The sequence below is a fragment of the Epargyreus clarus genome, unplaced genomic scaffold (genome assembly GCF_041222505.1).
Source record: "Epargyreus clarus isolate Ecla_fem2 unplaced genomic scaffold, WU_Ecla_fem_2.2 ptg000007l, whole genome shotgun sequence".
NCBI lineage: Eukaryota > Metazoa > Arthropoda > Insecta > Lepidoptera > Hesperiidae > Epargyreus > Epargyreus clarus.
In genome coordinates, this window is record NW_027332215.1 from 22,103,198 (window position 1) to 22,130,718 (window position 27,521).

The 27,521-nt window shown below is 38.4% G+C and overlaps 1 protein-coding gene across 1 annotated transcript in view; it reads left to right on the forward strand.

Moving 5' to 3' along the window:
• Positions 1-26,926, forward strand: part of Nost (Nostrin) — a 107,981-nt gene extending 81,055 nt beyond the window's left edge. Inside the window, exons 3-14 of the mRNA XM_073075107.1 lie at positions 17,395-17,480; positions 20,040-20,183; positions 20,263-20,344; positions 20,419-20,549; positions 20,751-20,945; positions 21,300-21,435; positions 22,672-22,836; positions 23,529-23,681; positions 24,215-24,367; positions 24,752-25,088; positions 25,434-25,586; positions 26,604-26,926. Of these exons, the coding sequence (XP_072931208.1) occupies positions 17,395-17,480; positions 20,040-20,183; positions 20,263-20,344; positions 20,419-20,549; positions 20,751-20,945; positions 21,300-21,435; positions 22,672-22,836; positions 23,529-23,681; positions 24,215-24,367; positions 24,752-25,088; positions 25,434-25,586; positions 26,604-26,719 (1,851 nt within the window). The 3' untranslated portion in view covers positions 26,720-26,926. The remainder of the gene's footprint in view (positions 1-17,394; positions 17,481-20,039; positions 20,184-20,262; positions 20,345-20,418; positions 20,550-20,750; positions 20,946-21,299; positions 21,436-22,671; positions 22,837-23,528; positions 23,682-24,214; positions 24,368-24,751; positions 25,089-25,433; positions 25,587-26,603) is intronic.
• The last annotated feature ends 595 nt before the right edge of the window (positions 26,927-27,521 follow it).

Sequence of the window (27,521 nt, forward strand, 5' to 3'; positions counted from 1 at the left end):
CTTTTTCGAGGCATTCCAGTTTACTCCTCAGGGGTAACGGCGCATCTGTTGCCGTTGTTAAGTAGGAATATTTAATCCTATCTGGAATTGACTTCAGATGTGCATGGGCGGCACATTAGCTATTTACCATCAGGTGGACTGCATACTCGTCTGATACTCCTATATTATAAAAAACAACTTGATATAACTTGATGTATTCGTCGATAGTTGTTCATAGAATAATGATAGAAAGGTTAACTTTGCATTCGCAATACAAATGTAACTGGGTCTTTACGTAACAATAATGAGCAAACAATGCCGGGTTCGCGATTAAATTCTACAGATAGCGAGATAATGCATTATACACATTAAATATAACTAATGGAGATATTCTTAGGCGCTTGTTTTACTGCTAACAACTAATGGAACATATCCATATTACGTGACACGTTTTTACAATATTTTAACACCCCTTCCCCCCTTTCTCCCCTGGTCACCATCCTTCATCATCTATCCGGTAGTCTTTGCTAAGAAAGAAGAAGAAGAAGGGAACGTCGCCTAATGATGTCTCCTGTTATCAAGGGATTTGATTGCAGCTTGCAGTCCCTCTGGTGGTAGTTGCTTTGACATTCAAAAAGTACTCTGTAAAGAACCTATTTTGAATAAAAAAAATTGATTTGATTTGATGGCAATTCCATCTGGTGTTCATTATCGCCCATGAATATGTAAATCGCTGTAATCAAGCCCAGTTAGAATTGAAGTATTATTTTGTGCAATTTTGTGCAAAGATAGTCTAAGAGCTGAGAAAGGACAGAATAGTTATTATCCCGGAAATCCCACGGGAACTACAGATGACGATCTGAGATCGATTAATCGGTAAATCGATCTTTGTAACCAAAAAAATATTTTAATCGATCTCCAGTAATGGATCGATTTAGTGAATCGATCTTTCAACCCAGAAGGTCGAAATTTGATTTTATTATAATTGATTGAGTACCTATTAAAAATTATAGTTATAGATATTTTTTGCTGATAGATATGTATTTTAGTGGTTGTTTGCCCCAGACAACCTTTCGCTATCTCGCAGGCTTCGCTCAGCAAAAAGTTTAATCAATTGTCGTCGTCGCTAAAAATTTACTTCTTTGCTTATCCATGTTAGCCGATCATTTATCTATTTATATAAAAAAAATTGTCTATATATATTTTATAGAATCGGAAACTATGCATTTGATCAAGTGATGATCTTTAGCAAATTTGTTGTCCAAGAGTCCACGAAGGTTTGGGAGTTGGTAAAACCAATTTTCGACAGATGGCGCCACAGTCATTCCAATGAAGGTACAAATTTTCTGTTTTATGTATGTCATATTATTTCTTTAAAATGCGGGCGAAGCCGCGGGCACCACTAGTAATAATATATTATATCGTGCTTATAATACGGATTACGCGATGTATTATTGATTAGGTCATATTGATTGTAAACATATTGTCTCATTCATCGTAATCGTAAGCACATGACGTTTAATCAAATGTACTTGTTTGATTTTTTGACACTGGTAATCATTTATATAAGGTTTTACACGATACAAACGACTGTATAGAAAATCAAGAAATGAGAAGGGAGAAATCGTCACCGCCATTGCAGTAGAGATGCAACGATGGGTATATCGAAATTTGGATACGATCGACCTTAAAATATCGATATTGCCAATGAGATATTATTGTGTATTATGATACCTGAATTGCAATGTTCCGATGGCACAATAAAACTGAGTGTGTTTTTGTTTTCAAAATGAACTGGTTCGATTCCGCTTCTAACCTAACCTAACTTAACCCATATAGTTACGTATTTCGCCATCCAGGTACACTTTAAAATGTTTTATACAGGCCAGCAAAAAATGTCGCCTAATTAATAATCAGAAAGTCGGCAAAGCTCCTGGTGACATTTTTTTAAAAAGTATTGAATTATTATTTTGTCGATAATATCGCTTCTAAATTTTCTATGTTATAGGTTGTCGATACTTTACGCCTTCAGTATAAATATCGATAATTTCAACTTGCATCCCTACATGGCGGTGTCTTGTCGGTGGAGTAGACGTATTAAAAACGTGATTTACTAGTATTAGTTGAAGCAACATTGTAACGAAGCTGATGTAGACTTAGCGATAAACACGAAAAAACGTATCTAATACGGAGAATACGCAATTTAATATCGCTTTAACTGTTTTCTAAACCCATACAACCGGACAAGCAAGAAGCGAAGGCTGAAGGTGGGTTCCGTAACTTCCGTTTACGATAACGGTTCATTTTTTCATACCTTTAGGGTAGCCTTATGTATGTTATTTCTTATAATATTAAATACTATATGTGTCTGTGTACCTTAACTATTACAGTAAACACATAGTAAGTTAGGCTGCTTTGTGCACTTGCGTATTTAATATTTTTAGTATACACGGTATTTAATATAATTTTGTTGTGTATTTTTACATATGCATGGATAAAATTATATTATTTTTATCGGATCATGAAACAAGAAATAAAATAACGTATAATAACGAATGCTAAAGTCATTGTTTTTCATAATGAAAACTTCTAGCATAAAGAAAAGCGAGGGCTTGAAAATAAAATAATTGTAAGTAATTAATTTTGTGTGAATCTTCATCATCATCATCATCAACCCATTACTGTCCCACTGCTGGGCACAGGTCTCCTCTCAGAATGAGAAGGATTAGGCCATAGTCCACCGCGCTGGCCAAGTGTGTATTGGTAGACTTCACATACCTTTGAGATTTTTTTTTGTAAATGCAGTATGCAGGTTTCCTCACGATGTTTTCCTTCACCGTTTAGCAAGTGATAATTAATTTCTAATACGCACATAACTTTAAAAAATCAGAGGTGCGTGCCTGGGATTTGAACCTCGGACCCCTCGATCGAGAGGCCGCGTTTCTTAACCACTAGGCTATCACTTCTATCACTGCTCTTGTACTATGTATAACTATATTCATATAGTTTTTTTAATTATAGTACCTGGGAAGTGACGTTTAGGGTCTGTTAATTTTCATGTTATAATGGTCATGCGCGTTTCCTTGGCGGAAACGAGCGCGTCGTCAGTCGTCAGTCGTCACCATTCAACTCATGCGCACATTTTGAAACCGCCACAAAAGGTCCGTCATTCCGTCGTATTATCGACCTTAAGTGCTTCGTTTTGGAATCTATTTTCGTTGCGGTGAAAGTTGCATTTCAAAGAAAGTTATAGTAGTTTAAGTATTGTATGGGTAACATTTAAACCATTGATTGATACCGTTGTGCGCGTGACCTGAAGATTAAGATTAGTTAGACATGTATGATTGGGATCGCGTTAAATCGTCATTTTACGTTGAAAATGTCAGATGCGGATACTATGACTGATTTCTCCTGTGAGCCTTCTAAGTAACCAATGGATGTGTTTAAGTATAAAAAATACGAAAATGAACAACCATCTTCTATGTCACTACAAAGTAAAAAGCAATTTAAATAAATGTTGAATAATTTAAATATACTTATGATTCTGAAATTGGCGTTCAATATATTCCGCTGGACTTACTTAACAACATAACCAGTATGTCCATAGTCCAATATGAATAATAGTAATACGGTCGACGGTACGTCATACGGTAAGGTTTAATGGACGGAGCACTTTACACTTACTTTAGTGACAAAATCGGAAACTTATCCTATCAAAATCAATAATCTTTCATTACCATAGCATCAAACCGTAAAAATCGAACGAATAAAACAGTAACAAATGAAACCCGCTAAGTACAAGTTGGTCCATCAACAATTACACAGAATGATAAATAAGCAATAACCCCGTGAAAATGGCGAAGAATTATTACGAAGAAATCAAACCGATGTGAGACACGAAGTAGGTAAAATAGGTGATCATGATCAGTAACAAACGCTATCAGCTGCCATTAGCCGCACGCGAAGGTGACTAGCAGAGCAGATTAAATTACAGATAATTATTCATTAATAGACGCGGCGTCCGTACATACTTTTGAGCTATTAAAAGCCACCAGTCGATTACACCGAAGGCCCGTTAAAGCATACGTTAAAGTTAACTGTAACAATAACTTTGACTGTAGCGATTAATTGCAACAATTCTGTATCACACCAAGTTGTTTGTTATTAACGTCACTGTTACTACGATTTTTAGTCGGCGTTGACGGATATAGAAGTTCAAAATAAATGTTTTACAAAAAGTACAGCCGACTTCTATATCTACAAAATAAAAAATATTTTAATGTTAATGAATAAGTGTTGGTTCTGGAGTCGGCGTCAATATATTTCATTGGATCAAGACGTAAATAGCGTGTCCAACATGGGGGCCAACCTCAAAATTGAGTGTTAGTTATGGCGTCATGTTAAAAAATGGTGCACCCTAAAGTAACTGGTCTCACTAAACATTGCTACTGCACTTATACGTTATCTGACCAAAGTGGCTTGTCAAACCTAATCTTTAATCTATTGCTAGACTATATATGTTGGGAAGATCGGCGGCATAGGACATCCAATCGCGGTCCTTTGTCGCTCTCGTCGACAGGTCGACCCACTTGTGAAAACAATGTACAACACTTCTGTAAATGCAAAAGTGAAAAACAATGTGTAAAAAAGTCCTTACAGTGAATGAATTCATTCTAATAAAAATTAAAAAAAAAACCTAAGCGATTTTGCTTAACATTACTTTTTACAACCAAGCTTAAGATATTAAAGCTCTATTTGTTTCTCATCGTATAGTACGTTGACGTAGCTGTTATGGAGGCGCAGGAGTTAAAAAAATCAAATATGCACAAAGATCAATTACTCTTTCCTCACTTTACTGATTAACAAATTAATACGTTTATGAGTTATGCTATTTATACAGATTTTTTATCACACGTGTTCTTTTATTTTCAAGCTTAATTTCCTACGTAATTTTTTGCCCGAATGCAGAAGCTAAAGTTTTTCAATCCTATGGATGTAAGTCACATTCTTTAACATCCTTGACAGATTTTAAGATAAGTTATCGTTGGATTCGTGTGAAATGTGCGAGCGACATAAACTTTATTATTATGCAGCCTTTTTTTTTATTTTTGTAATAATTCTTCTACTCAATAATATTTAGTATTAGTTGCATAATGATATAACGGTGAAGCCATTGAGTTACGACTATTATGGCGTTAGTATTTATAACTTCAATAATTGAGGGAGAGTAAATTGTTTGTTGCCTCAAGCGAAAGTACTCTATAGGTACGATATGTTTGTTTACGTAAGTAAATCATTAGCTTTCCTGTAGTATACAGTAGGTACTGCGTATGTTAACGGAATTTGGTAACGCACTTTGTACAACTCACTTGGTCCGCGTAAAACTGCTAGTCCGCTCTGAATATAGAAATGAATCGCGTCGCTATAGCAAATTGTATGACAGGTGCTCGCAACGACTTCAGAGAGGACGTAACGAGCGTTTGGCGCGAACTATACCTATATATATCTTTATTTGGCAAATAAAGATGTTTGATTTGATTTGATTCGTGCTTTTTGATCCTACAGACGATGTTTAATATGTTTATGACGTCATCAATAGTAGGTATTGTGTGTATTACGTCAGGTATTTTAACCAATTTAGTTAGTTTTAAATCTGCACTGCTTTTTCAACTTATGAACAGAATTTTTCAAGTTCTTCAACCTACCTACGATCAACCGTATATATGAATTGTTACCCTAAATGATAGTGTACTAATCGTTTACATGTCTCTCTCTTGCCAGACATTCAAATCATCAGAACAACGCTTAATATTGCTATTAAAAGGCAGAAATACGTGTAACAGTCAATTCAATAACAGCTACTCGTATCTACTAATTTGATTTTATTAAAGCACTTGAATCCAAACAGTGCATAGATGCTATGCAGTGTCCGTGTGACACAAATATCACTTAGATTAAGTTACCTTTGCCCGCACTTCGTAGAGGACACAGAAAATTACTGTTATTATCACTTCACAACAACCGTTTCACTTTATAAAACTGTTTAACCTCTTAAAAATATACATTAGAAATTTACGGAGAATGTTGAGTGTTCCCGAATACATAGAAACTAATAAAAACTAATTTACCGGTAAAAAGTGCATCTAGAATCGTAAAAACATTCGGCAAGTTGCAAATAAAAAAAAAGACGAAATATCATGCCAGGTATAAAAAGGAAAACAATAATAACGAAATAACAGAACTAAATCTATCTTGTTTTAGCACTTTTTTTTTTTTTTCTTTTCGATTTGTGTAGTTTACTGTTGGTCCTAGCGACCTGTACAGCTTCACCGGGTTTTGAGAGGCGAGCCTTAGGCTCAGCCGGGACAAGAAGACTATGGGCTGGAAGGGAGGGATAGCTTTGGTCGCCGTTGCCGGTTCCCTAAGCCGTCCACCTTCGCTGGAGGGAGAGAAGGTTGCGGACCCAGCTACTGCCGGAGTCCTGACCATCCACCTCTTGTCAGATAGGGATTGCGGCTGACCCAAGGGCACCTCCTGTGAGGTACGGACCTCGGCTTAGGTCAGTTACGCTACTGTGGGGCACAGGGGAAAGACGACCAATCACGCGGGGATACCTTGTGACGGCTGTACTGTAGTGGGGTCCTCGTCTCCGCCGGCGGGGACGGTGTGTATAGAATCTGTTGTTGTTGAGTGTGTGTGGAGGCTGAGGAGGGGGTTCTCCTTGCCGGAGGGCATTGTCTAACGTGATCTTATCATCAGGGTAGCCTAGGACATGTTTTGGGCGTCTGTGTAGAGCCTTTGCATCCTTATCAGGGATGTAACTGGCTGCCTTGACAACTAGCTGATTTGGGTGGTCAATAGCTGTATCAAAATAGCTTTTGGAAAGTTGCTTCGTGTATTGAGCGATGGTGGGCAGCTCAAGATCTCTATGGAGGTCTACATTACGCACGTACCAGGGACAGCCCGTGGCCATGCGCAAGAATCGATTTTGAAGCTTTTGATATCTATCAATGAGTTTTACATGTGCAAAGACTACACTGGCGTAAGTCATGATGGGTCTAACGCAAGCTTTGTAAAGCGTCACTTTATGACGAAGTGCCATTTTACTTTTCTTGCCTAACATGTGGTAGAGTCGCCCTAGTACGAAAGCGGCCCTATTTCGCGTTATTTTGATGTGCTCAGTGAAGTTCAACCTACTGTCTAGTGTGACACCTAGGTATTTGGCGGATTTAGCCCATGGGATGGGCTTTCCAAATAGTGATACTTGTTTAAGTACCTGTTTGGTCCTGTGGGAGCAGTCCCTTTTGGCAGAGAGGTAGTAAGCCCTTCTGGCAAAGTGAACAGCTTGGCTTTTTTCTGGATTGACCTCAATTCTCCATTTCCTAAACCATTCACCTAGGGCGGTGGCTGCGGACTGGAGTTTTGAGGTGACGACTGAGGGTTTTGGGTGGGTGTAATAGAGAGCGGTGTCATCCGCAAACAAGGCTAGTTCCACGTTTGGATGGCGCGGGACATCACTTGTATAAAGTGTGTATAGGAGTGGGGATAAAGCGGAGCCCTGGGGGACTCCGGCTCGTAAGGAGCGAGGGGATGAGCGTGTGCCATCCACTCGGAAGCGGAATCGGCGGTTTGATAAAAAGTCTCGTATGATGGTCACGAGCCTGTCTGGCACTCCCATATGGTAGAGCTTATAAAGCAAGCCTTGGTGCCAGACTTTATCAAACGCCTTTGCTACATCGAAGAAGAGGGCACCTGTGCCTCTAGATCTTTTCCGATTTAATCCTACGAGGATGTGCTCCGTGAGGCGGTGCACCTGCTGTACGCAGGAGTGTTTTGCTCTAAAGCCAAACTGCTCATCCATTAGGAGGTTCTTGGACTGGACGACCGCTCTAAGTCGGTTCAGAAGTAACTTTTCATATATTTTTCCAAACGTGTTCAGAAGGCTTATGGGACGGTAGCTCGAAGGCTCAGTCCTCGGTTTACCGGGTTTAGGGATTCCTATGACATCTGCTTCCTTCCAGGCGTCTGGAAATGTGCAGTTGGATAGGAGGGCATTGAATATTGCTAAAAGAAGTCCTAGCAGGAGGGGGGGAAGGCGTTTAACCACCTTATTTGTAATTCCGTCTGGGCCTGGGGCCTTTTTGACGTGCATGTCTTTTATGACTGCTTGCACTTCGTCTAACGTGATAGGTGATAGTGGAGGATCGATTGGCGGGTGGCCAGACCGAGCCTCGACTTCTGTTTCGACTAGGGCGACGTGTGTTGGATCTGTCGGTTGAGTACTTGGTGTGCATTGGCTCTCTAGACTGTCGGCCAGATGTTCGGCCTTTTCCATATCATCGAACGCTGGTGGTAGGTTCGGTCTGGTCAATGGAGGCATTGACACTACAGTCTCTGATCGGAGCGATCTCGCCAGTTTCCAGTAAGCCTGGTGAGATGGCGAAATCGCTTCGACCAGGGAACCCCAGTGGTTATTCCGTATCTCGTTCATGCTTTCTTTAACCTTCCTTTTGTAGAAATTAAGAGTCCTACGGTTCTCGGGAGAAGGGAAATGGTCGTATCTACGGGTGGCAGTGTTTTTAGCTGTGATGAGAGATTTTATATCGTCCGGGAGTTCAAAGCGTCGATCGTTCGCCACTTTGACTTCCCGTGTCGATTTGTCTGTCGCAGTCCGTATGTGGTTAGTCAGGGAGCTAATAGCCACGTTGGCATCCTGTGTAGTGACAATGTTTTCAGGCAACGTCTGTAAGTCGGTCGAGTTAAGGATTTTGTCGAATTTAGACCAGTCGACGATGCGATTGGTCCTTTGGAGGGGGTTGTGAACGGTACCTAGGTTGAGTAGGACTGGACGATGGTCCGAGTCCAGCTCGTGTAGGACCTCTATGTTTCGCAACCGGAGTGTGACGTTCTTGAGGAGCGTTATATCGAGGACATCTGGGCTATGATTTGACTGTTCCCCTGGGGGGAATCGGGTTGGTGTGAGGGGCGCTACGATTTCAAACTGTAGTTTGTCTGTTAGTTTGTCTAGTCGGGAGCCATTTGTGTTTTGGCGTAGTGAGTTCCACCTGGGGTGTTTGCAGTTGAGGTCCCCGGCCAGGATGACTGAGTCTCCCATACTGAGCAACAGCCTAAGGTCGGATTCAAGGAGTGTTTTCCCTGGAGGGAGATATACTGAAGCTATAATGATGGATTGATGTCCAGTCATTGCCATGTGACATACGGATGCCTCGATGTTAGTAAGAGCGGGAGAATCTAATGGGGTGCAGTGTAAGGACCGTCTGTGATAGATCAGAGTACCACCGAGTCTCGAGGTTACTCTGTCATTGCGTATGATGTTGTAGTTAGCAATTCTGGGATTGCTTACGCTTGGTTTAAGAAAAGTCTCCTGTACTAGCATTATATCTATTTGATGAGATGTAAGGAATTCACGAACGAGATCGGTTTGGGGTTTAAGGCCATTTGCGTTAAAGTACGCTATGGCCAGAGAGCGGGGTTTTACCCTAGCTGTGTGGTGTTCCCTAGTTGGTGTACAATCCATAATTGATTTATTTAAAAGAGGACTTTGATCGCCACATGGCGTCTAATAATGAATAGTGCTCGCATGCTGCGAACATCATTTCATGGGGTGAGTTTGCAGCCCTGAGTTTCGTGGCTAGGAGTTTGAGCTCGCCAAAATCGATGGCCTGCATGAAAGCCCCGATAGTTTGGAAGTCCTCCGCCACCAGTGTTGGCTGGTTTTGTGGGACTGGGTTTGGCTTGCGGGCAACAGAAGGGTTAGAATTCTGTGCTACAGGGGGTTTAGGAGTAACTGCTGCCGGTTGGGGGCGAGTGGTTTCAGGGGGCTTTTTTGCCACTATCGAAGGCGGCTTGACCCATGCGTTGGGAACGGGTGCGGCTAATACCGGGAAGGCTTTAGCTGTAGGGATCGAGGGAGTTTTCCCTGCTGAATTATTTTTTGGGAGAGGGCGGGGAGCCTTCTTGGACGTTTTTTTGCGAGGAGCTCGGGGGCATCCTCGGTAGCTGGCCGGGTGACCTTCAGTTTCACAGAGCACGCAGCTCGGTGGGTCAGGGCAGTCTTTGGGCCTGGGGCAATCGGGGGTGCTATGGTCTCCTAGGCACTTCACGCAGCGAGGGCGTGCAAAGCAATTTCTGGCCGAATGGCCGTATAGTTGGCAGCGATGGCACTGCGAGGGGCCTATGCGAGTGTGGGGAGCCTCTATGGCAATGCCCGAGAGTAGGCAGACAGTTTTAATGGCAAAGATTTTCTTTGCCTCGATTGATTTTGGCAGTACCACAAGGACCATGTCATACGGTTGCCTTGTCCTGCCGTACATCCTGAATACCTCTTTAACAGGTAAACCTTGGGATTTGAGATCATTTGAGATGACCTCGAGCTCTAGTTCTTTGGGTACGCCCCTTATGACGACCCTCAGCATTTTTTCATCTTCCAACGCATAGGTGTGGTAGCCTATCGACTGGGATGAAAGAACGCGGGTAAGCCTCCTGTGGTCTTGTTCGGAGGTTACCTGTACTTTGATAGCGTGGGGAGTGGACCTAGCCGAGACCAAGCTAATATTTTGTGTGTTCAAGACACACATGAGGGAGTCCCATTTGGATTTATCCCTAACGAAAATTGGGGGCGGGAGGCTTTTTGGCCGTACTTGGCCGGAAGTTTGGGGCTCAGAGGCAGGGCTAGGGTCAGATACCTCTGGAACGGAGGGTTTTTTCGAGGGGGGAGGGGTGCTGGCGGCCTTCGCCTTGCGCTTCTTACGGCCCATAACGGGCTGGAAACCTTCGGAGTCTGAGTCCGACGATGTAGTTGCGTCCGAGAACGCTTTGGCGCTAGCTTCCGAATCGGAAGTCCTAGGTTCATCCTCGTCCATAGGTGCTACCTGTGGAGAGGCTGGAGGGCTGGGTGAGGATGGGTGTTGCGGCGATAAGGGCATACTCGAGTTGATATATGACTCGAGCACATTTGGGTAGCGTTCTTTTAAGAACGCTTCCATGCCCTCGAACCATTGAGTTTTTGCCATACTGACAATAAGCGAAAGTGTGTTCCTCCCTGCCTAAACAGGGAGGTGTGTGCCTATTGTGTGACCCTAATATCTCGATCTGGTGAATCGGGGTGGGTGCCTAATAATAAGACTTACTCGTGTAAGCGTGCGGGCTGGAACCACGCACGGACAAGCTGCTTGCGCCGGGCAGAGCCTCGGGCAAGCGAACTACACTGTCCTAACAACGAAGACACAAACACTGCACTGTACACACTATACACTGTACCCAAGGGATACAATGTAAAACGCACAACACAGCACTCGCGTTAACAAAACTCCGCGCCAGGTAGCGCGGCGGATACGTGCCACGTGGCACGCAGGTGGCGGCGGATGACGCACGGGGTGACGCACAGGGCGTCGTCTAGCGGTGACTCACGGTGGGAACGGACGCGCAGGCACGACCGTACGCGACGAGAGCCAGAGCGAGAATCGTTTTAGCACTATGGGAAATGCCAGTTATATTGATACGACCATAGATATACCCTACGTCAGTAGGATAATATATCTATGGATACGACAGACAATAATTTAATCGATATTTTAGAGTTAACCAACGTATTGTCGATCTGGTTTTAGTGTTGTTAGTTTTATTGCCTATTAATTATCGACAATTTCGAGCTCGCCATACCACATAACTCCCACATAATCATATGGTCGGCATCACTTTCATGTTTAATCGATTAATGATCTAAAACATGTAGGTACAAGGGCAATAGAGCAACTGTACCAATGAAAATATGTAGGCAACCGTTACGAGAAAAATAATTAAAACCTGTAATAAAAATGTATCGTGTTGGTAGCCGATAATTAGAATTGTGTAGCTCGCGAGTGAGTGATATAAAAGATATATATCTTCACCAAAGAGCTAATCACTCATCAACTCCGACGGATTTGAATTATATCTTTATATCCGCATCACATGGTTTAGTTCATAGATTCAAACGATTCCGGATATAAGATTTTCTTCAACTCAACAGTGTTATACTAGCTCGCGAGTGAGCGATGAGTCAAATGAGCGACTGACTGAGAGTGAGTAGTGAGCCTGATTCGAGTCAAATGCGTTGATTGAGATATATAACAGTTACGGTTACGTATTAAACACTAAATTAAAATATTTTATTGCTAAGAACATGGAAACCGGGATATACAAATAGCGTTGGCTGTGATAATTCATATATAATTTCTTGCCAGTTTTGTATTAATTATAGGAATCAAAAATGTTGTCAAAACATTTTGATCTGATTCTCTAATATACTGATATAAAATGTCGCGTATCTTTACAGAGCTACTGAGCTAAAGTGAGCTATTGAGCTAAAAGAGTGATATATATCACTGAGTTCAAAAGATATATATCACTCTTTTCACTTTAGTGATACATTTTGCGCAACTCTACCGATAATGTGTAACGTGCTGGCATTTATCACTTACACAGTTATTTGTATTCATTATCGACTTTTGGCTGCGTATAGAAATAAATGTGACAATTATAGTGGGTACAACCAATCAACCATAAAGATATGAAACCTTTCAATTTCCGTAGGGGTAGCAACACGTTTGTGGTCGCGACTGTGGTTGAAATCTAATCTTATCTTGGGTTGATTTTAGTACAGGGGCGTTACCACCATCTTTTAAAAACAATCATAGTTCAGGAAAGTTTTATTTCAATATTGCATCAACATTATTTTGTTTCGTACCACGATCTGGTAAACTTAAGCCCTTATTCATTTTTTATAAAACCAACTGAAATTATAATATTTTGTTTAAAAAAATAAATTTCTTGCAAAAAGAAAGGATGAAAAATTTCGACCGACATCATACAAAACTGCTTATTGTAATATTATAAAAACAATCCTACTTTAACCAGATCGTGGTACGAAATTTCAATGTATGAATAAACCAATATAGTTTAAAGAGATGGTAGTAGGCCCCCTGATCGGGGGTAGGTACATTACAGAAGTCCATAGGCGGCATTGACTAATATCAAGTGGATGACATGTTTGCATTTGCAATCTTGAAAATCATTGCTATAAAATCGTTATCTAAATATATTAGCAAAATACTAATGACTATTTAATTTATATACTACGTTTACAATTTAAAACTACAATAATGAACGCTACTAATGTACTAATTAATAACCCAATTACAAACGCTTCGTCTGTAAAGTTAATTAAATGTCACGCTTCGAGCAATTCGTACGAAATCACTTATTAATGATGAAAATGTCGAAATATTGTGGCACTAAAACACTTCTCATTAATTACAAGTCTCCAATTGTCTATACTAAGTCCAGCTTGCGACAGATGTTACCAATCGTTAGGCTACGTTCACTTTGAATGTAATATTCAATTTTGTATCTAACTCGTTTGTAATAATATTTGTGATTTGGTGAGATTATTTTACGTTAAGGACAGGACTAACTCTTGAAAAAATGCCCATCTACTTTTCTGACTCACAAAATATTATGTCGAGAGTAACCACAATTTGGTAATACTTGCTATTAAACTTAGCGAATAATATGGTTTGGGAATTTCGTTCTTTCTATAATACTGAACATTTATGTACGGCGTTGAGTTAATTTAACGTAGATCGAACAATCTGTCAGTGCTTGAAGAATAGGTGCAAATCAAATGACAAATAAATTGAAGGTGGTAGAACCCTTTGTGGTTCGACTCCGGTGGAACCACCGCCACACCTATTTCTACCTAATAACAGTAGTGTTAGGCGCTGCTGTGTTCAGGTTTGAGGGGTGTGATAAGGGAGACAGACTTTTCCGAGGCGTTCTAGCTTAGTCCTCAGGGGAAGCGGCGCATCTGTGGCCGACCTCAGGTAGGAATATCCAATCCTACCTGAATTGCTACCTGATTTGTCCTGATTTTATGATTTTAGGGTTGATTACAGATGCATCAGTAGCCATTTAAGATCAGGTGGACTGCATGCTCGTCTGCTATTCCTATATTATAAAAAAATGACATTATGTAAGTTAGGGAAAAGCTTTAAGATCATTACTATTGTAATGTCCCAATATTGGGCATTGGGTATGGAATATGAATCCGCCCCCAATTAGAGATGTAGGTCCAGCATATTGCCAAATGCGAGTTAAATTACTTAACGAAAAATGCGAAAATATATAATGCAAATTGCATTTTATAGAAAAAGAAAAGTGATGCATTAGAATACCTCTATACTTAGATAGTTAATACATTGCACGGCCACCAAAACAAATGGGTGTATAAATTAATATGTAATTCTAACTCTTTTTGTAATATAACCTATAGGTATAGAAGAAAATCATAGATAAACAAGTATAGCCTTAAAAGACATGCATGTACCAAATAACATTATTAATATATCAATTACTTCTGATTGTATCCTATTTTTAAGTTTTTATGCCCTTAATAGACAAAGAAAACCAAACCAAAAATGAAACATTTTATTCATAGGACAGGTATATAAGTGAATATCTAAACACGGAACTTGAAACATTACCTAGCATGGAAGACCAGTTCAATTGCTTAAACGCTTCGGTTATCAGAATACCGTAAATAGACGTCTAATTGTTTGATTACGGAGTTGTTCACATGCCCGACTAATTAGATAGGCATTAGTCCGTTACAATGTACTTGTAAGTGATTTAAAAAACTTTGTAGTTCAACTATTAGTGATTGAAGTAGTTCAACTTTCAAGGTGGTAGAACCCTTTGTGGTTCGACTCCGGCGGCACCACTGCCACACCTATTTCTACCAAATAACAGCAGTGTTAAGCGCTGCTGTGTTCCGGTTTGAAGGGTGTGGTAAGGGAGACAGACTTTTCCGAGGCGTTCCAGCTTAGTCCTCAGGGGTAGCGGCGCAAGTGTGGCTGACCTCAGGTAGGAATATCTAATCCTATCTGGGGTTGATTACGGATGTCCATGGGCGGCAGTAGCCACTCACCATCAGGTGGACTGTATGCTCGTCTGCTACTCCTATATTATAAAAAAGATATATAAGTGAATATCTAAACACGGAACTTGAAACATTACCTAGCATGGATGACCAGTACAATTGCTTAAACGCTTCGGTTATCAGAATACCGTAAATAGACGTCTAATTGTTTGATTACGGAGTTGTTCACATGCCCGCCTAATTAGATAGGCAGTAGTCCGTGACAATGTACCTACTTGTAAGTGATTTAAAAAACTTGGTAGTTCAACTAAAAAGACACCACTGCCGTCCCTACTTGTCTTTTATAAGGTCCAAGACATTCCAAATTAGTCCTGAGGATTAGCTACACATCTGTGACTAACATTAGATAGAACTCCAATCCTAATCCAATCCTAATTGGTTGATAGGAGATCAACCAAGGCCACATTCTATCAGTTGGACTGCATGTTCTTTAGTACATTTATTTCTAAAAAACAGCTTGTCAAGAACTGTTTGAACTGATATATTGATTATATTGAAGTTGAATGAAGCCATTACTTCATTCATGAAGAAGAAACTATTTGAAGGCAATGACATAAAGTACTTACCTAATAGGCAAATGATTAAGATGAATGACCCAGTAAAGTTGTTTTCCAAATTTCATTCGCATTTAAAATAAAATAAAAATATGGGCCCCCGTAATCTTAATGATACAGGTTTAAATATGAAATTACATATTGCTTTTATTTACCTATATTGTCTCATGTACTTTTGTGTAAGTTCTTTGGAAAACCAATAATGTTTATAATAAGTTAATGTTAATTAATAATAATAATTAATTTATTCGGTTCTTACAAACCTTTTGCGATAAGATTTCTGATTGTCTTATAAATTTGATTAATACATAATTAAGTAACATATTACAATTATAACATAAATATCTATACGGTAATATTATCACATTAACAGATCAATACATATTTACAAAACTTTGCACTATTAAAGTTATATTTCTAGCTTACAAATTGCGGTTATATTAATCCTAATGTAACTAAATAGTGATATTTTACCCCACTGAACTGAGACCCGGGGCCACTGACCTACTGCCAACAGAACCAGCTAGCGTGTCACATGTACAGTACCCTTACCAGGAGTTTTAACGTTTTGACAAATATGACTGTTTTGGTATTTGTTTACGTATTTGCTCATACAAATTCCAATCAGCGCCCCTAGCGGATTATGTCAGAACTAGGAAATCCTATGGGCCAATACGTAAACAAATACCAAAACAGTCATATTTGTCGAAACGTAAAAACTCATGGTAAGGGTACAGTGTACATTATAGCCACTGTGGCCGCGGCTTTACGCTCGTTGTTATTGTTAGGCGCCTAATTACAACACCGCTGACCATACCCACTTATCATTGTTGCCATAACCAGAATGTTACGTGTTTCGGTGTATTTCACTGTTATGTAATGTATTTACGCCAATTAACGATACTAGAAGATCAAGGACTCATGCAACCATTTCCGTGTCTGATTTCAGTGCGTTTTTTGCTAAACGCTCACTAGTGCTGTTAGGGATATCTGGCAGACACGGTGCGAAGTATGTTTTGTTGTAATTTTAGCGAGTTTAAAAATTAAAGTGCGTTCAAAATATTGTAATGAGAAGACGTTTGGTATGTTTGATGTGTATGACTTTGGGCAAATTATTTATGATAGAATTATCTCCTTTAATAATCTGTTTAAATAATTAGTCAAGTACGAGTCGTACTAGGGCTCAGTTGGTACTGAACCCTCCGTGCCAGTTGGCTGTTGAAATTTAGATTTCTATCACCTTATTCTGTCTACCTTACAGTTTTATGATTCAGTAGATAAAGCGAAAACGCCGGAAAATGAGTAATTCTTGTATAATATAAATATCCGTCTTTACCCTTTGGGAGTTAAAATAATACGCAATAGGTACTTATGTTGCACCATAGAATGGTACATAACCATATACGTACCTACATATGAAATTATATGAGTTAGTACCCTTACCATGAGTTTTTACGTTTTGACAAATAAGCGTAATATGACTGTTTTGGTATTTGTTTACGTATTTGCCCATACAATTTCCAATCAGCGCCCCTAGCGGATTATATCATAAATAGGAAATAGTATGGGGCAATACGTAAACAAATACCAAAACAGTCATATTTGTCAAAACGTAAAAACTCATGGTAAGGGTACAGATTCATTCAACTTCTGCTACACTTTTTATATATATTAATAAATCACTTTTAATTTTACTTAATTACCTTTAAAATATATAGGTATATTTTTTCATTAAAGTAAATAAAATTTATTGTTTTTTTGATACTGTTACTGCGTTTAACTTTTACTTTCTAATTACACCTTCAACAGTTATTTGTTTTAGTTTCAAATAATTAAATAATAAACATTTTTCTATTATTTCAGGCACAAAATGGTTTCGACGAGTTGCGTCGCTACGTGAAACAAGGAAGCGATTTCAGCAAGGAACTAGCGGCCATTCTGCAGGAAAGGTAAATAAGTGATTAATAAAGTCATAAAAATTGGCCAAGTGCGAGTCGAACTCGCACTCTGAGGGTACTCTACCTACTATCATTTTTTTTTTAAGATTTGTTATCATAACAGCCAGAAAAATAAATGTGAATAAATATGTCTACTTATCTAATGAACCGTGATAAATCAAAAAAGATAAAGCGAAAAACCCCGATAGATAACGGTTTCTTGTATTTATTTACAAGCTTTTTTTATTTTCACTATTTGTTGTAGCGGCCACCGTTACACTTATTCTGTAAAAAATTCAAATACCTACCTACCCTCTTAAACTTATAGTGATTGACTATGTCTTCGCTGCCTGTCAGTCAGTCACAGTCCTATTACTAATGTAAGGGTATGTTTTCATTACAATACTTTTTAGTTAATTTATGTTAATAAGAGTCTATTTAATTGCTGGTGAGAAGCAATGTAGCTGAAAACTAAATAAAAAGAAAGAAGGATATTATGTTTTTAGAGAATAAGACGTCATGGAATGAATTGTCAGAGAAAATAAATAATGGAGTTGTAATTGAATCCTTTATTATATAAAATAGTATATCAGGAATAATGAGCTTATACTAATAATAGGGTTCCGTTTTTACCCCTTGAATATGGAAGCCTAATACCTAACGTTTAGTGCACATTCTAATTGTCTTACTACGTTTTCAGAATAGAATAGGTAGTGTGACTAAAACAATAGGTTTGCACACAGCCATTGCAGGCACCGGCCCGCGACCGTGCACAATGCACATACAGATAAGCTGTTAAGCCTTATCGATGTTCCGACTGCTTTCCAACTTGAGCGATAAAATAACTCCTTATTGTTTTATAATCAGATTAATCCATAAAATGACGAGTGATTGCCCCTTATGGGATACTTACTCTCTACATATAATTGATTAGAAAGTTCAATCGCGGAATTAAATTGGCTTACCTATATGTCTTGTAACTAAATACTTATTGTAATAATTTATAGCCTTTCGGAACAAATAACCTAAAATATTTGTAAAGATTTATTAAAATTTAACTCTAATTGGAAGCAGTACTTCCAGAGATTAGTGAAAAAAAACGAACAATCAATTCCGCTGTATATTCTAAGTATAGATAACGGTATAATGTATTGCGCTAGTATTCTCGACAGTGGGTACTTTGGACACATACAACCATGAATACATAAATACTCAGACCCGGAAGGGGTACTTAATACGTTATTTAGATGTCTACGTAGCTGTTGAACCCGGGAGAAATAAATATGGTGACTTGGAGGTTAATTCATTAATCGCAACTGGTTTCCTAAAACTAAAACAAAAGATTTATACTATTTTTATAAACCAAAAACTTAATAATACAGTCTTACAATTAAACACAGAAACATAATAACCTATCAAATAATTATAAACTGCATTTTTAATAATAGTGTGTTATTTGAAATAAATATTAATAGATACCTTGTACAAGACTCAAAAATAAAATTATATAATAAGAAGAAGATTAAATTTAAAATTTACTCCTATAGGTGTCTTATGTATGAGAATCACTTAAACATTTTTTTCATAAACAAAAAAGTTTTAAAAGACTCGATCAAACTGCGACAAATTTAATAAATTTGCGCGAACTTAGATACGCAAACGAAATTTTTATTAAAATTAAAATTGTATTTAGGAAAAGCGGATAGATATCATAACGAGTGCTGCAACGTAGTTTCTCAAAAATTTCAAAACATCTCCAATATCCGTAATACATGCTGAAAGATCTGTTGAAAGTGGTCTCGGATCTAAGGTTACGGCAATGGCCACAAAATCAGAAATAGAGCGTCTCGCTACACCGCTAAGTGGGCCAAGACGAGATACAAATATAACTTGCATTCATTTTTATCACTTCCCACTGTTTCGTATATTTTGTTTTGTACATTCTAATGGTGGTTCTTCGACCGACACGATATGCAATCGCCTGCATTCTATGCAATTTTATTGCTGGCGAACACTCATCGCGAACATTCTCTTAAATATAACATGTTTGCATTCAAACAGATTCAATCGTTATTAAGGAATTAATAAAGCTGAGTCATAGCCCAGTGCATGTAGGTAATATTGTTCTATTAACTACTTTACGATTCATGACGAATAATGCCCAGTGTTATTGTAAACCGTATAAAGAATAGATAATTCATAGTCTGTCGTAATATTAAAAACCAGCGACCACTTATAAATGAGGACGTATCAACGTTGATTATTCTAGTGAATGTTTACTTCCGTAGCATTTTCATATTACATATCACCTCCACATACAAGACGAACGTTATGTGAGGAGCGTAAAAACTTATCCACCGTGATTATACTATGATGGTTGTATTTTATTTCCGCTTGAAGTAGGTAGAAGCAAGTTAGTATTGTGATATTTTCTCCGAGATTTTTAATTATCGCCTAATTATTTCTGATTAGTAGCGGAACTAGTTTATTTCTCAAATTATGACAACAGCTAATAAATTAACCAAAACGAACAAATTAATTGAACATAATTTAAAAATTCTTTAATTCCAGAGTTGAAGCAGAAAATTACTACTCAAAATGCTTGGCAAAACTAAGCACAAAACTAGGGAAAGCCTGCAAAGAGAGCATTGGCTCTTGCGCAGAAGCGTGGAAGCATGTTGCTTTAGAAATGGAGAAACGATCAGAGATCCATAGGTATGTACATGAAACAAGTTTTGTACGAATACTTCAAGTGATTTTAATGTCAGATCGTAATAAATATAACATTTTTTAGGAATTACTCCAACGCTTTATCAGAAGAACTAGTGAAACCAATGAAGCATGTCATCGACAATCAATTGCGATTAAGAAAGAAGGTAAATAGCATACAATGAAAAAAGACGTTCGTATCACAAGACTTACGGCTGCGGTAATCGAACAATATTTTCAGATCGAGGGCAATGTAGATAAAACAACGCGGACGCTCACCGATTGGAGGACAGCCGAAGCAAAAGCTAAAAGACTATCACACGCCGCGGCGAGGGAAAATGAAAAACTGCAAGACGCTTCGCTGGAAATTAGGTCTGCAATTGTAATACTTTCGATGAAACGGATGACGTCATTTTAGACTAATGTTATCCATTTCGATCGAGCTCTTTGAGAAGGATCCTTCGTCTTTGCTTGCAATGCGATATTCAGCTGCGCGATTACTGTTGCCGCTTAGCGTTTGCGTCGTTTGGGGGTATCGGGGCCTTGTCATTACCTCCTGTTGTTTGTTTACAGTCGCATATCACGCAGCTCTAGCGTGGGCCACATTCCCCACTCCATCCTCAGCGCCGCTCGCGCGGAGAGGATCGCGAACACTGCGAGCGAGCGAGATGCCGCCAAACTTCAAGTGAAGAAGAGAAAAACTGAGGATGCTGTTAAAAAGACTGAAGTCGAATACTATAATGTTTGTGTTCAAGCAGAACGAGCTAGGTAAGGATAATAATCTAATATAATAGTCTTTGATTTCCTTTACAATAAATGTACATTGTTATTATAAGTTATAACAAGTCTACAAAACTTTGATCAGATGAAATCTTTTTTTATTATAAACAATAATAAACAGTATTATTGTTCTAAATATACTGCATCTATTATTTTTTAAATGTAAAACTATTCGTGGTTCAATTACGCAAATGGAAACATTTCAACTTCATTTATGAACCTATGTTACAGAATTATGAGTGTATCAGCCATATAAAACCATTTAAAAACCATATAAAAACAACAGATTGCATTCTCCATTTAAAAAACAAATATATACCTAATTTATCTTTGGATTCTCAGGTTGGAATGGGAGTCAAGTGTTGTCAAGGGAGCGGGAATGCTGGAGTCCATCGAAGAAATGAGACTGGGTCAGTTGAAGGCCTCCGCAGACTGTTACCTAAAGCTCACCGCTGCTGTTCCCCCGCAGTTAGCTGAGGTATCTATGTACAATATGATTTATATATGATAAGTTGTCTACTTATCGGTAAACCACATGTCCATATCTATATACGTCAATATTTGAAGCAGCTTAAAGTATTCAAAGAAAGAAATTATATTGCTCCTAAAAAAGCATATAACTTTAAAAACATTAAACTTCAAATTAATTAAACATGTAGTTTATTATAAAAAAATGGTATGTTTTGTACATAACAATTTCGTTAAAAACCTAATACCTTTAATATGATAAGACATTTCTGTCTCTACTAGGTATTTTATCGGTCAGAAAAAGTTTAAAAAAATTCTACTCATTTGGTCCGGTAATTTCGGACCAAAGTGGCTGTGACAGACAAACGGACAGACGCACGAGTGAGATTATAAGGGTTCCGTTTTACGATTTTACCCTAAAAATAGCACATTAAAAAGTCCTATTGATAGGTCCGTCAGAATTCAAGTTTAAGCATTTCCAAGATTACCGCAAACAAATAGTCAAACAAATGTTATTATAAAACAGGTTTTTGTGTTTTGTGCAAACAAGCATAATTAAGCACGAGCTAAGGTGAAGGCAGATATTTCAAAGTCACACCACACTTCGATATAATAATATTAAGTAGTACAGTTTATAGCCATGGGTAAATAATCTTAATGGTTTGATAGCAATTGTTAAATTCATATATCTTTCTGTTCGTTATATTTTATATTTATATGAAATTCTAAAGAAAATGTCCAGCTTTGTGACCCATGCGTGTTAATATTTTGTTTCATATCTTTCAATTACTCTGTTTCCTTAAGTAGAGTATTTGTTTAGATATAGGGCATCTTGGGCAAGGTATTACGGGCCACAAACCCGGCTGAGCAACTTGTCTCTACCGAATTTAGATAGTAGAGAAGGAAAAAATCTTTATGGAGGTTAACAAAATGTTAACTTCATTATCCAATCAATATACCCTGAATCAGTGGCGGACTAAGGTCGTCGGAGGCCCGGGGGCGGAAAATCGAACGGACCACAAGTGTAAAAAGTTGATATGATTTTACAAAATTAAAATGTCTCACAGACTTATTCACCGAGGAATACTCATATTGTTTGGTTCTGACGACCTTGTTTTTTAGCAACTGTGTTTCGGGGTGCCCCCAGGATTAGGGGGCGCAGACCGCTCCTACCGTAAGCCCGCCCCTTAGTCCGCTAGAGAGGTGATAGATAGAAGAAATAAAGGAATTTCTAAACCAATTCCAGGCCACAAACCTTCTAGTGAGTCCGATAAGCAACGCGAACGCGAACGTGGACATGCGCGTGGTGCGCGGCGTGCGGTCCGCGCCCGCGGGCGCCAGCGAGCAGCTGCTGCCCGACTTCTACTGCGAGCACACCACGCTCGCTATGAACAGGGAACGGCGCAAACAGGTACGTTTGGGAAGGTATAGTCCACGTTAAACTACTAGTCGGCTCTGAATATATTCTCTGCTCCGCTCCGCTCTGAATGCCGCAAATTCTCTCCATTCGCCAAGGGTCGACTGGTAGAGAATGCCATCAGGCACTAAGTTTGCCCTGTTGTAATATAACTTTGTGTTAGTGTTACAATAAATAAATATAAAAATGAATCGCGACGCCATAGCAAATTGTATGACTACACCTGCTCGCAACAACTTCAGAGCGTACTAGCAGTTTGGCGCGGACTATACCAGGTGTATGTTTTTGAAAGTGGTAGAACCCTTTGCGGTTTCACTCCGGCGGCACCACGACCACACCTATTTCTGCCTCATAACAGCAGTGTTGAGCGCTACTGTGTTCTGGCTTGAAGGGTGTGGTAAGGGAGACATACTCTTCCCAGGCGTTCCAGCTTAGTCCTCAGGAATAGCGGCGCATCTATGGCCAACCTCAGGTAGGAATATCTGATCCTATCTGTGGTTGATTACAGATATCCATGGGCAGCAGTAGCCACTTACCATCATGCGGACTGTCTATATTCCAAATTCCATTGTGTTGAATATGGATTGAGTAACAAAAAAGGAGAAACATTTTATTGTGCATAGTTTTTCTTAGTATTATGTACGCTGTAAATGATGTTGTACTTAACCTAAAACTTACATTTGTAGGCGATATTAAAGATACTCCAATTGGTGAAGCAAGACAGCGAGCGTGAGAGGAAGTCGATGCAGGGGCTGGAGAAGCTCTCGATGGCGATCAAGCAAACACCAACCTTCGGCAACGACGACTCACAACAAAACGTCGCTGATAAATTGTACCACGTAAGGACAATAACTTTGTAGTATATAGTTAGTAACTGTCTTTTAAATATATGAAGGTAAATGCATAGATATATAGTATAAAATGTACATAATTGGGTAAATGTAAGTAACATATTTTGAAAATGTCATAAATACGTGGCTTGACTTCAGTCAAATCTCTGAAGGTGGTGGAACTCTTTGTTGTAAGGAGTAGCGAGGCATCTGTAGCCGATCTCAGGCAGGAATCTTATGTGGGGTTGATTACAGATGTTCATGGGCGGCAGTAGCCCCTTACCATCAGTTGAACTGCATGCTCATCTGTTACTCCTATAGTATAAAAAGCTCATATTTAAAGCAACGTTCGCCACACTTAACATGTTTTTTTTTACATCAGGTCTACTGCGTACTAGTAGTAATAGTGTGGTTTCGGCATCGATAAGCGCCAATCCCTCTCTTCCCAGGTTTCGTAGGAAGCAACTAAAATTCATTGTCATCATCTTCACCAAACGCGAAGAAGTATATTTAAAAAGTGCCGACATTTTTTAATTTTACAGATGCGATCAATGCTAACATACTTGGAAGCTGTGCGGTATAAAATGACAAGCAGTCTGAGTGAACTGGACAGTAGACCGCCGGTGCAACACCCTCTCGCCACTCACATACAAATCATCAGAGACAAACAAGGCTTACAACAGAGTATACTAAAAGTAAGTTTTATACTTGAATTTGGCATACGCACAGTCATGCGCCTAGATTCATACAATACTAATAAATAATACCTATCTAATAATTTGTAGAGCTTCATTGCAAAGAAATTATACAAAGTCAAACTGTTTACTTTGGATATTATATTTATTTCTAGGTACTATAGCATATAATTGTCTTAATCATTATTCATTTTTACAGGAGATGCTATTAATGATTATAACCATTAAGATATCATTTGGTCAAATGATTCGATTAATACATTAAAATATTTATTTATAGGTATTTAACGAACTAAATGAATATATTTTCGAATAGAACGATACCGCTGTTTTTCGTAATTGTGATCATTGACTCTTGAAATGTAACTTAAAATATTGTTCCAGGTTCCACCGTGGCTGCAATCAGATTACCAGAACGAGGTGAACAAAAACCTTTTACCAAACTACACGGCGTTGACAAAGAGCGTGAATGGTGGTGAGGAACGCGAGAGACGGGACTCCATCATGAGTAGAGCCTCCAGCAAACTGAGGATAGAGCATCTATCGTTCAGGAAACACTCTGATAACAAGAGCGCGCCAGTAACCCCGGTGTCCTCTGAGCTATCCACACCCACTATGAAGCCTGATACCCCAGAAGCGCCTTTACCCCCTGAGAGCCCGCTCGATTGGAGCGAACGGGGTGCTGGCGACGGACTCTCCAATCAGCAAGATAGTGACTTTGGTAAGATGTTTTCGATTGGCAAAACTTAATTTAAGTATACATACAGAGATTTGTTTAAAATGGAACTAGAGTTTTTCTGTGATACGAGAGGTACCTCTCGTATAGAATTAAGTATCTATGTATTCAGTAGTAGTCTAAAATAAGTGGCAAGTAAAAGACGAGATATTCCACTTTAGCACTGTATTTTTAGTAGCACTTGAATCCTATCTAGCGTTGATTACAAATGTATATGAGCAGCACTGACACCAGTCCACCTGAGTAAAAGTTGTCAGTACGCTAATCTTCTATTTTTATTCCACACAAACAGCAAAAATCTTAAATACAAATTGTACTATATCTTTTCAGATGAGTTTTCTTCCCAAAGCGACAGTTCTACTGATCTAACGGACATTGGCAAGAACAGTACTACTGATGAGCAAGCACAAAAGATTATAGGAAAATGTCGCGCTTTGTACACTTATGAGGCAAGACTAAACGACGAACTCACGTTATCACCAGGTGATTTTAATTTTTAACATTATGTAAATGTCATAATATGTACTAATATCGCTCTGCCCATAATATATATCAGCTCAGCTCAGCTCGAAATAAATTTCATCATTTTTTAACTTTTGTACATGGTCTTAAACTTTTTTTTTCATTGACACTAAAATTAAAATTATTATAATTCATTCTATAAAACTATACACTCCAAAAACTGCAGAAGTGTATTAAAATCTTGAAACGCTCCAAGAGTTCGGTATTTTGAATTTTACCAAGCAATTTTATTTAGAACTTAATAAATGCGTGTTTCAATCCTTGAATTAAATGCCTTTATTTACTATATTATAACAGAACATAATAAATATATCAATGACTGTTTTAACAGACCTTGTAGTCTCAGTTTACGGAGACTGTCGCATCGATTACCAAACATTGTTACGTTTGAGCGCTTTGTTCTGTTGATTGCAATGCGAATTTTTTGCTACTTCGCAAAAACGCTTTGAAATATCATTTCCCTCTGAACAATCATTTATCAGCGAAGTAAATCATTAATGTTTAACTGTTTTGTATGCAGTTTCACTTTTTGTTGAGACACAAATGCAAATGCACAGTTTGCTCCAATGAAAGATGATTGTTCTAAAACCTCAATTTCGGTGATAGCGTAACAATTCTTGATGAGAATTACCTATTTAATAATAAGATTTTGTATAAATGCTGGCTTGAGTTATATTTGAAATAGTGAAGAAATTTTGAGTGCAACCTGTACTTGTACTTACTTTATCTTGCATTGCAATTTTTTTTGGAATAAGTGCCTAAAAGTGTTTATTTTTAATTATAAGCATAATGCATTTCACCCTTTTATTAAACAATATTATAAAGCACAATACAGTGTAACACTCATATGATCGCATACTAAATATCCAACCATAATAAAATATGCATATTTATGTCTCTGTCACACCCATAACTTTATGTGCCACTGTAAGTATGAAGCATTTATGATTATTATAATATTACTTTTTTGTATCGCAGGTGACATAATAAATATCTATGAGAAGCAAGACGACGTGTGGTGGACCGGCGACTTGAACGGTTGTTTCGGCATATTCCCTTCCTCGTACGTGGAGGAGATAACCTCGTGCATATGATGCTCATGCATAGACAATATCTCTCGGGCCTTTTCTCTTGCGCTTCGAAAGGCGCGGCGGAGATAAGTCACGCTACTTTGGAAGCGTCACACAACACGTATAACTATTATCCTATTTATGGAATACGACAAGTATTAACATAGTTTCGTGGTATGAAATTCAGTTTGCTGTACTGTCGCTCTTATGTTAATGATGGACGGCGTAATGTTACTTAGTCACGTTGATTTAATTTTAGGTCCACTGTAAAAATATACCTAAGTATAGCGTATGTGGCGTGAGTTGAACTCGTTAAGAATAAATTATATCTTTATAAACATCGTTTTAGAGCTTTCTTACCTGCCACGCGGGCGTGTGGGACCACGACAGGAAATGTAACTATATATCTATAAAATTATAAGATAAAAGTGGTGCACATGCGGTCCCGAAAAAGGCCCTTAATAAATAATTTATGCATGTTATCCAGCATTTCTGGCAATTAATTGAAACTTACATTAAGTATATTGAAATGCTTAGATTTAAACAATTACTGTCCTCCGCACAATATTTATGTTAAGGAGATAATTATGTTATTTATGGACATGTAATTAGTAGAGTTAATCAATAATTAATTAAAGAGTAAATCACTGTGGATGTCGTGTAAGTGTGTACTAAAGATGTAAATTATGTATAACAATAAACCAAAGTATTGTATGTAATAAAGGAATTATAATGATTAAAGAGGCTTATGTTCAGATCAAAACCTAAACCAGACTTTTCCTCACGAGATATTCTAATTAAGACTTAAATCCTATCTTTAGGTGGC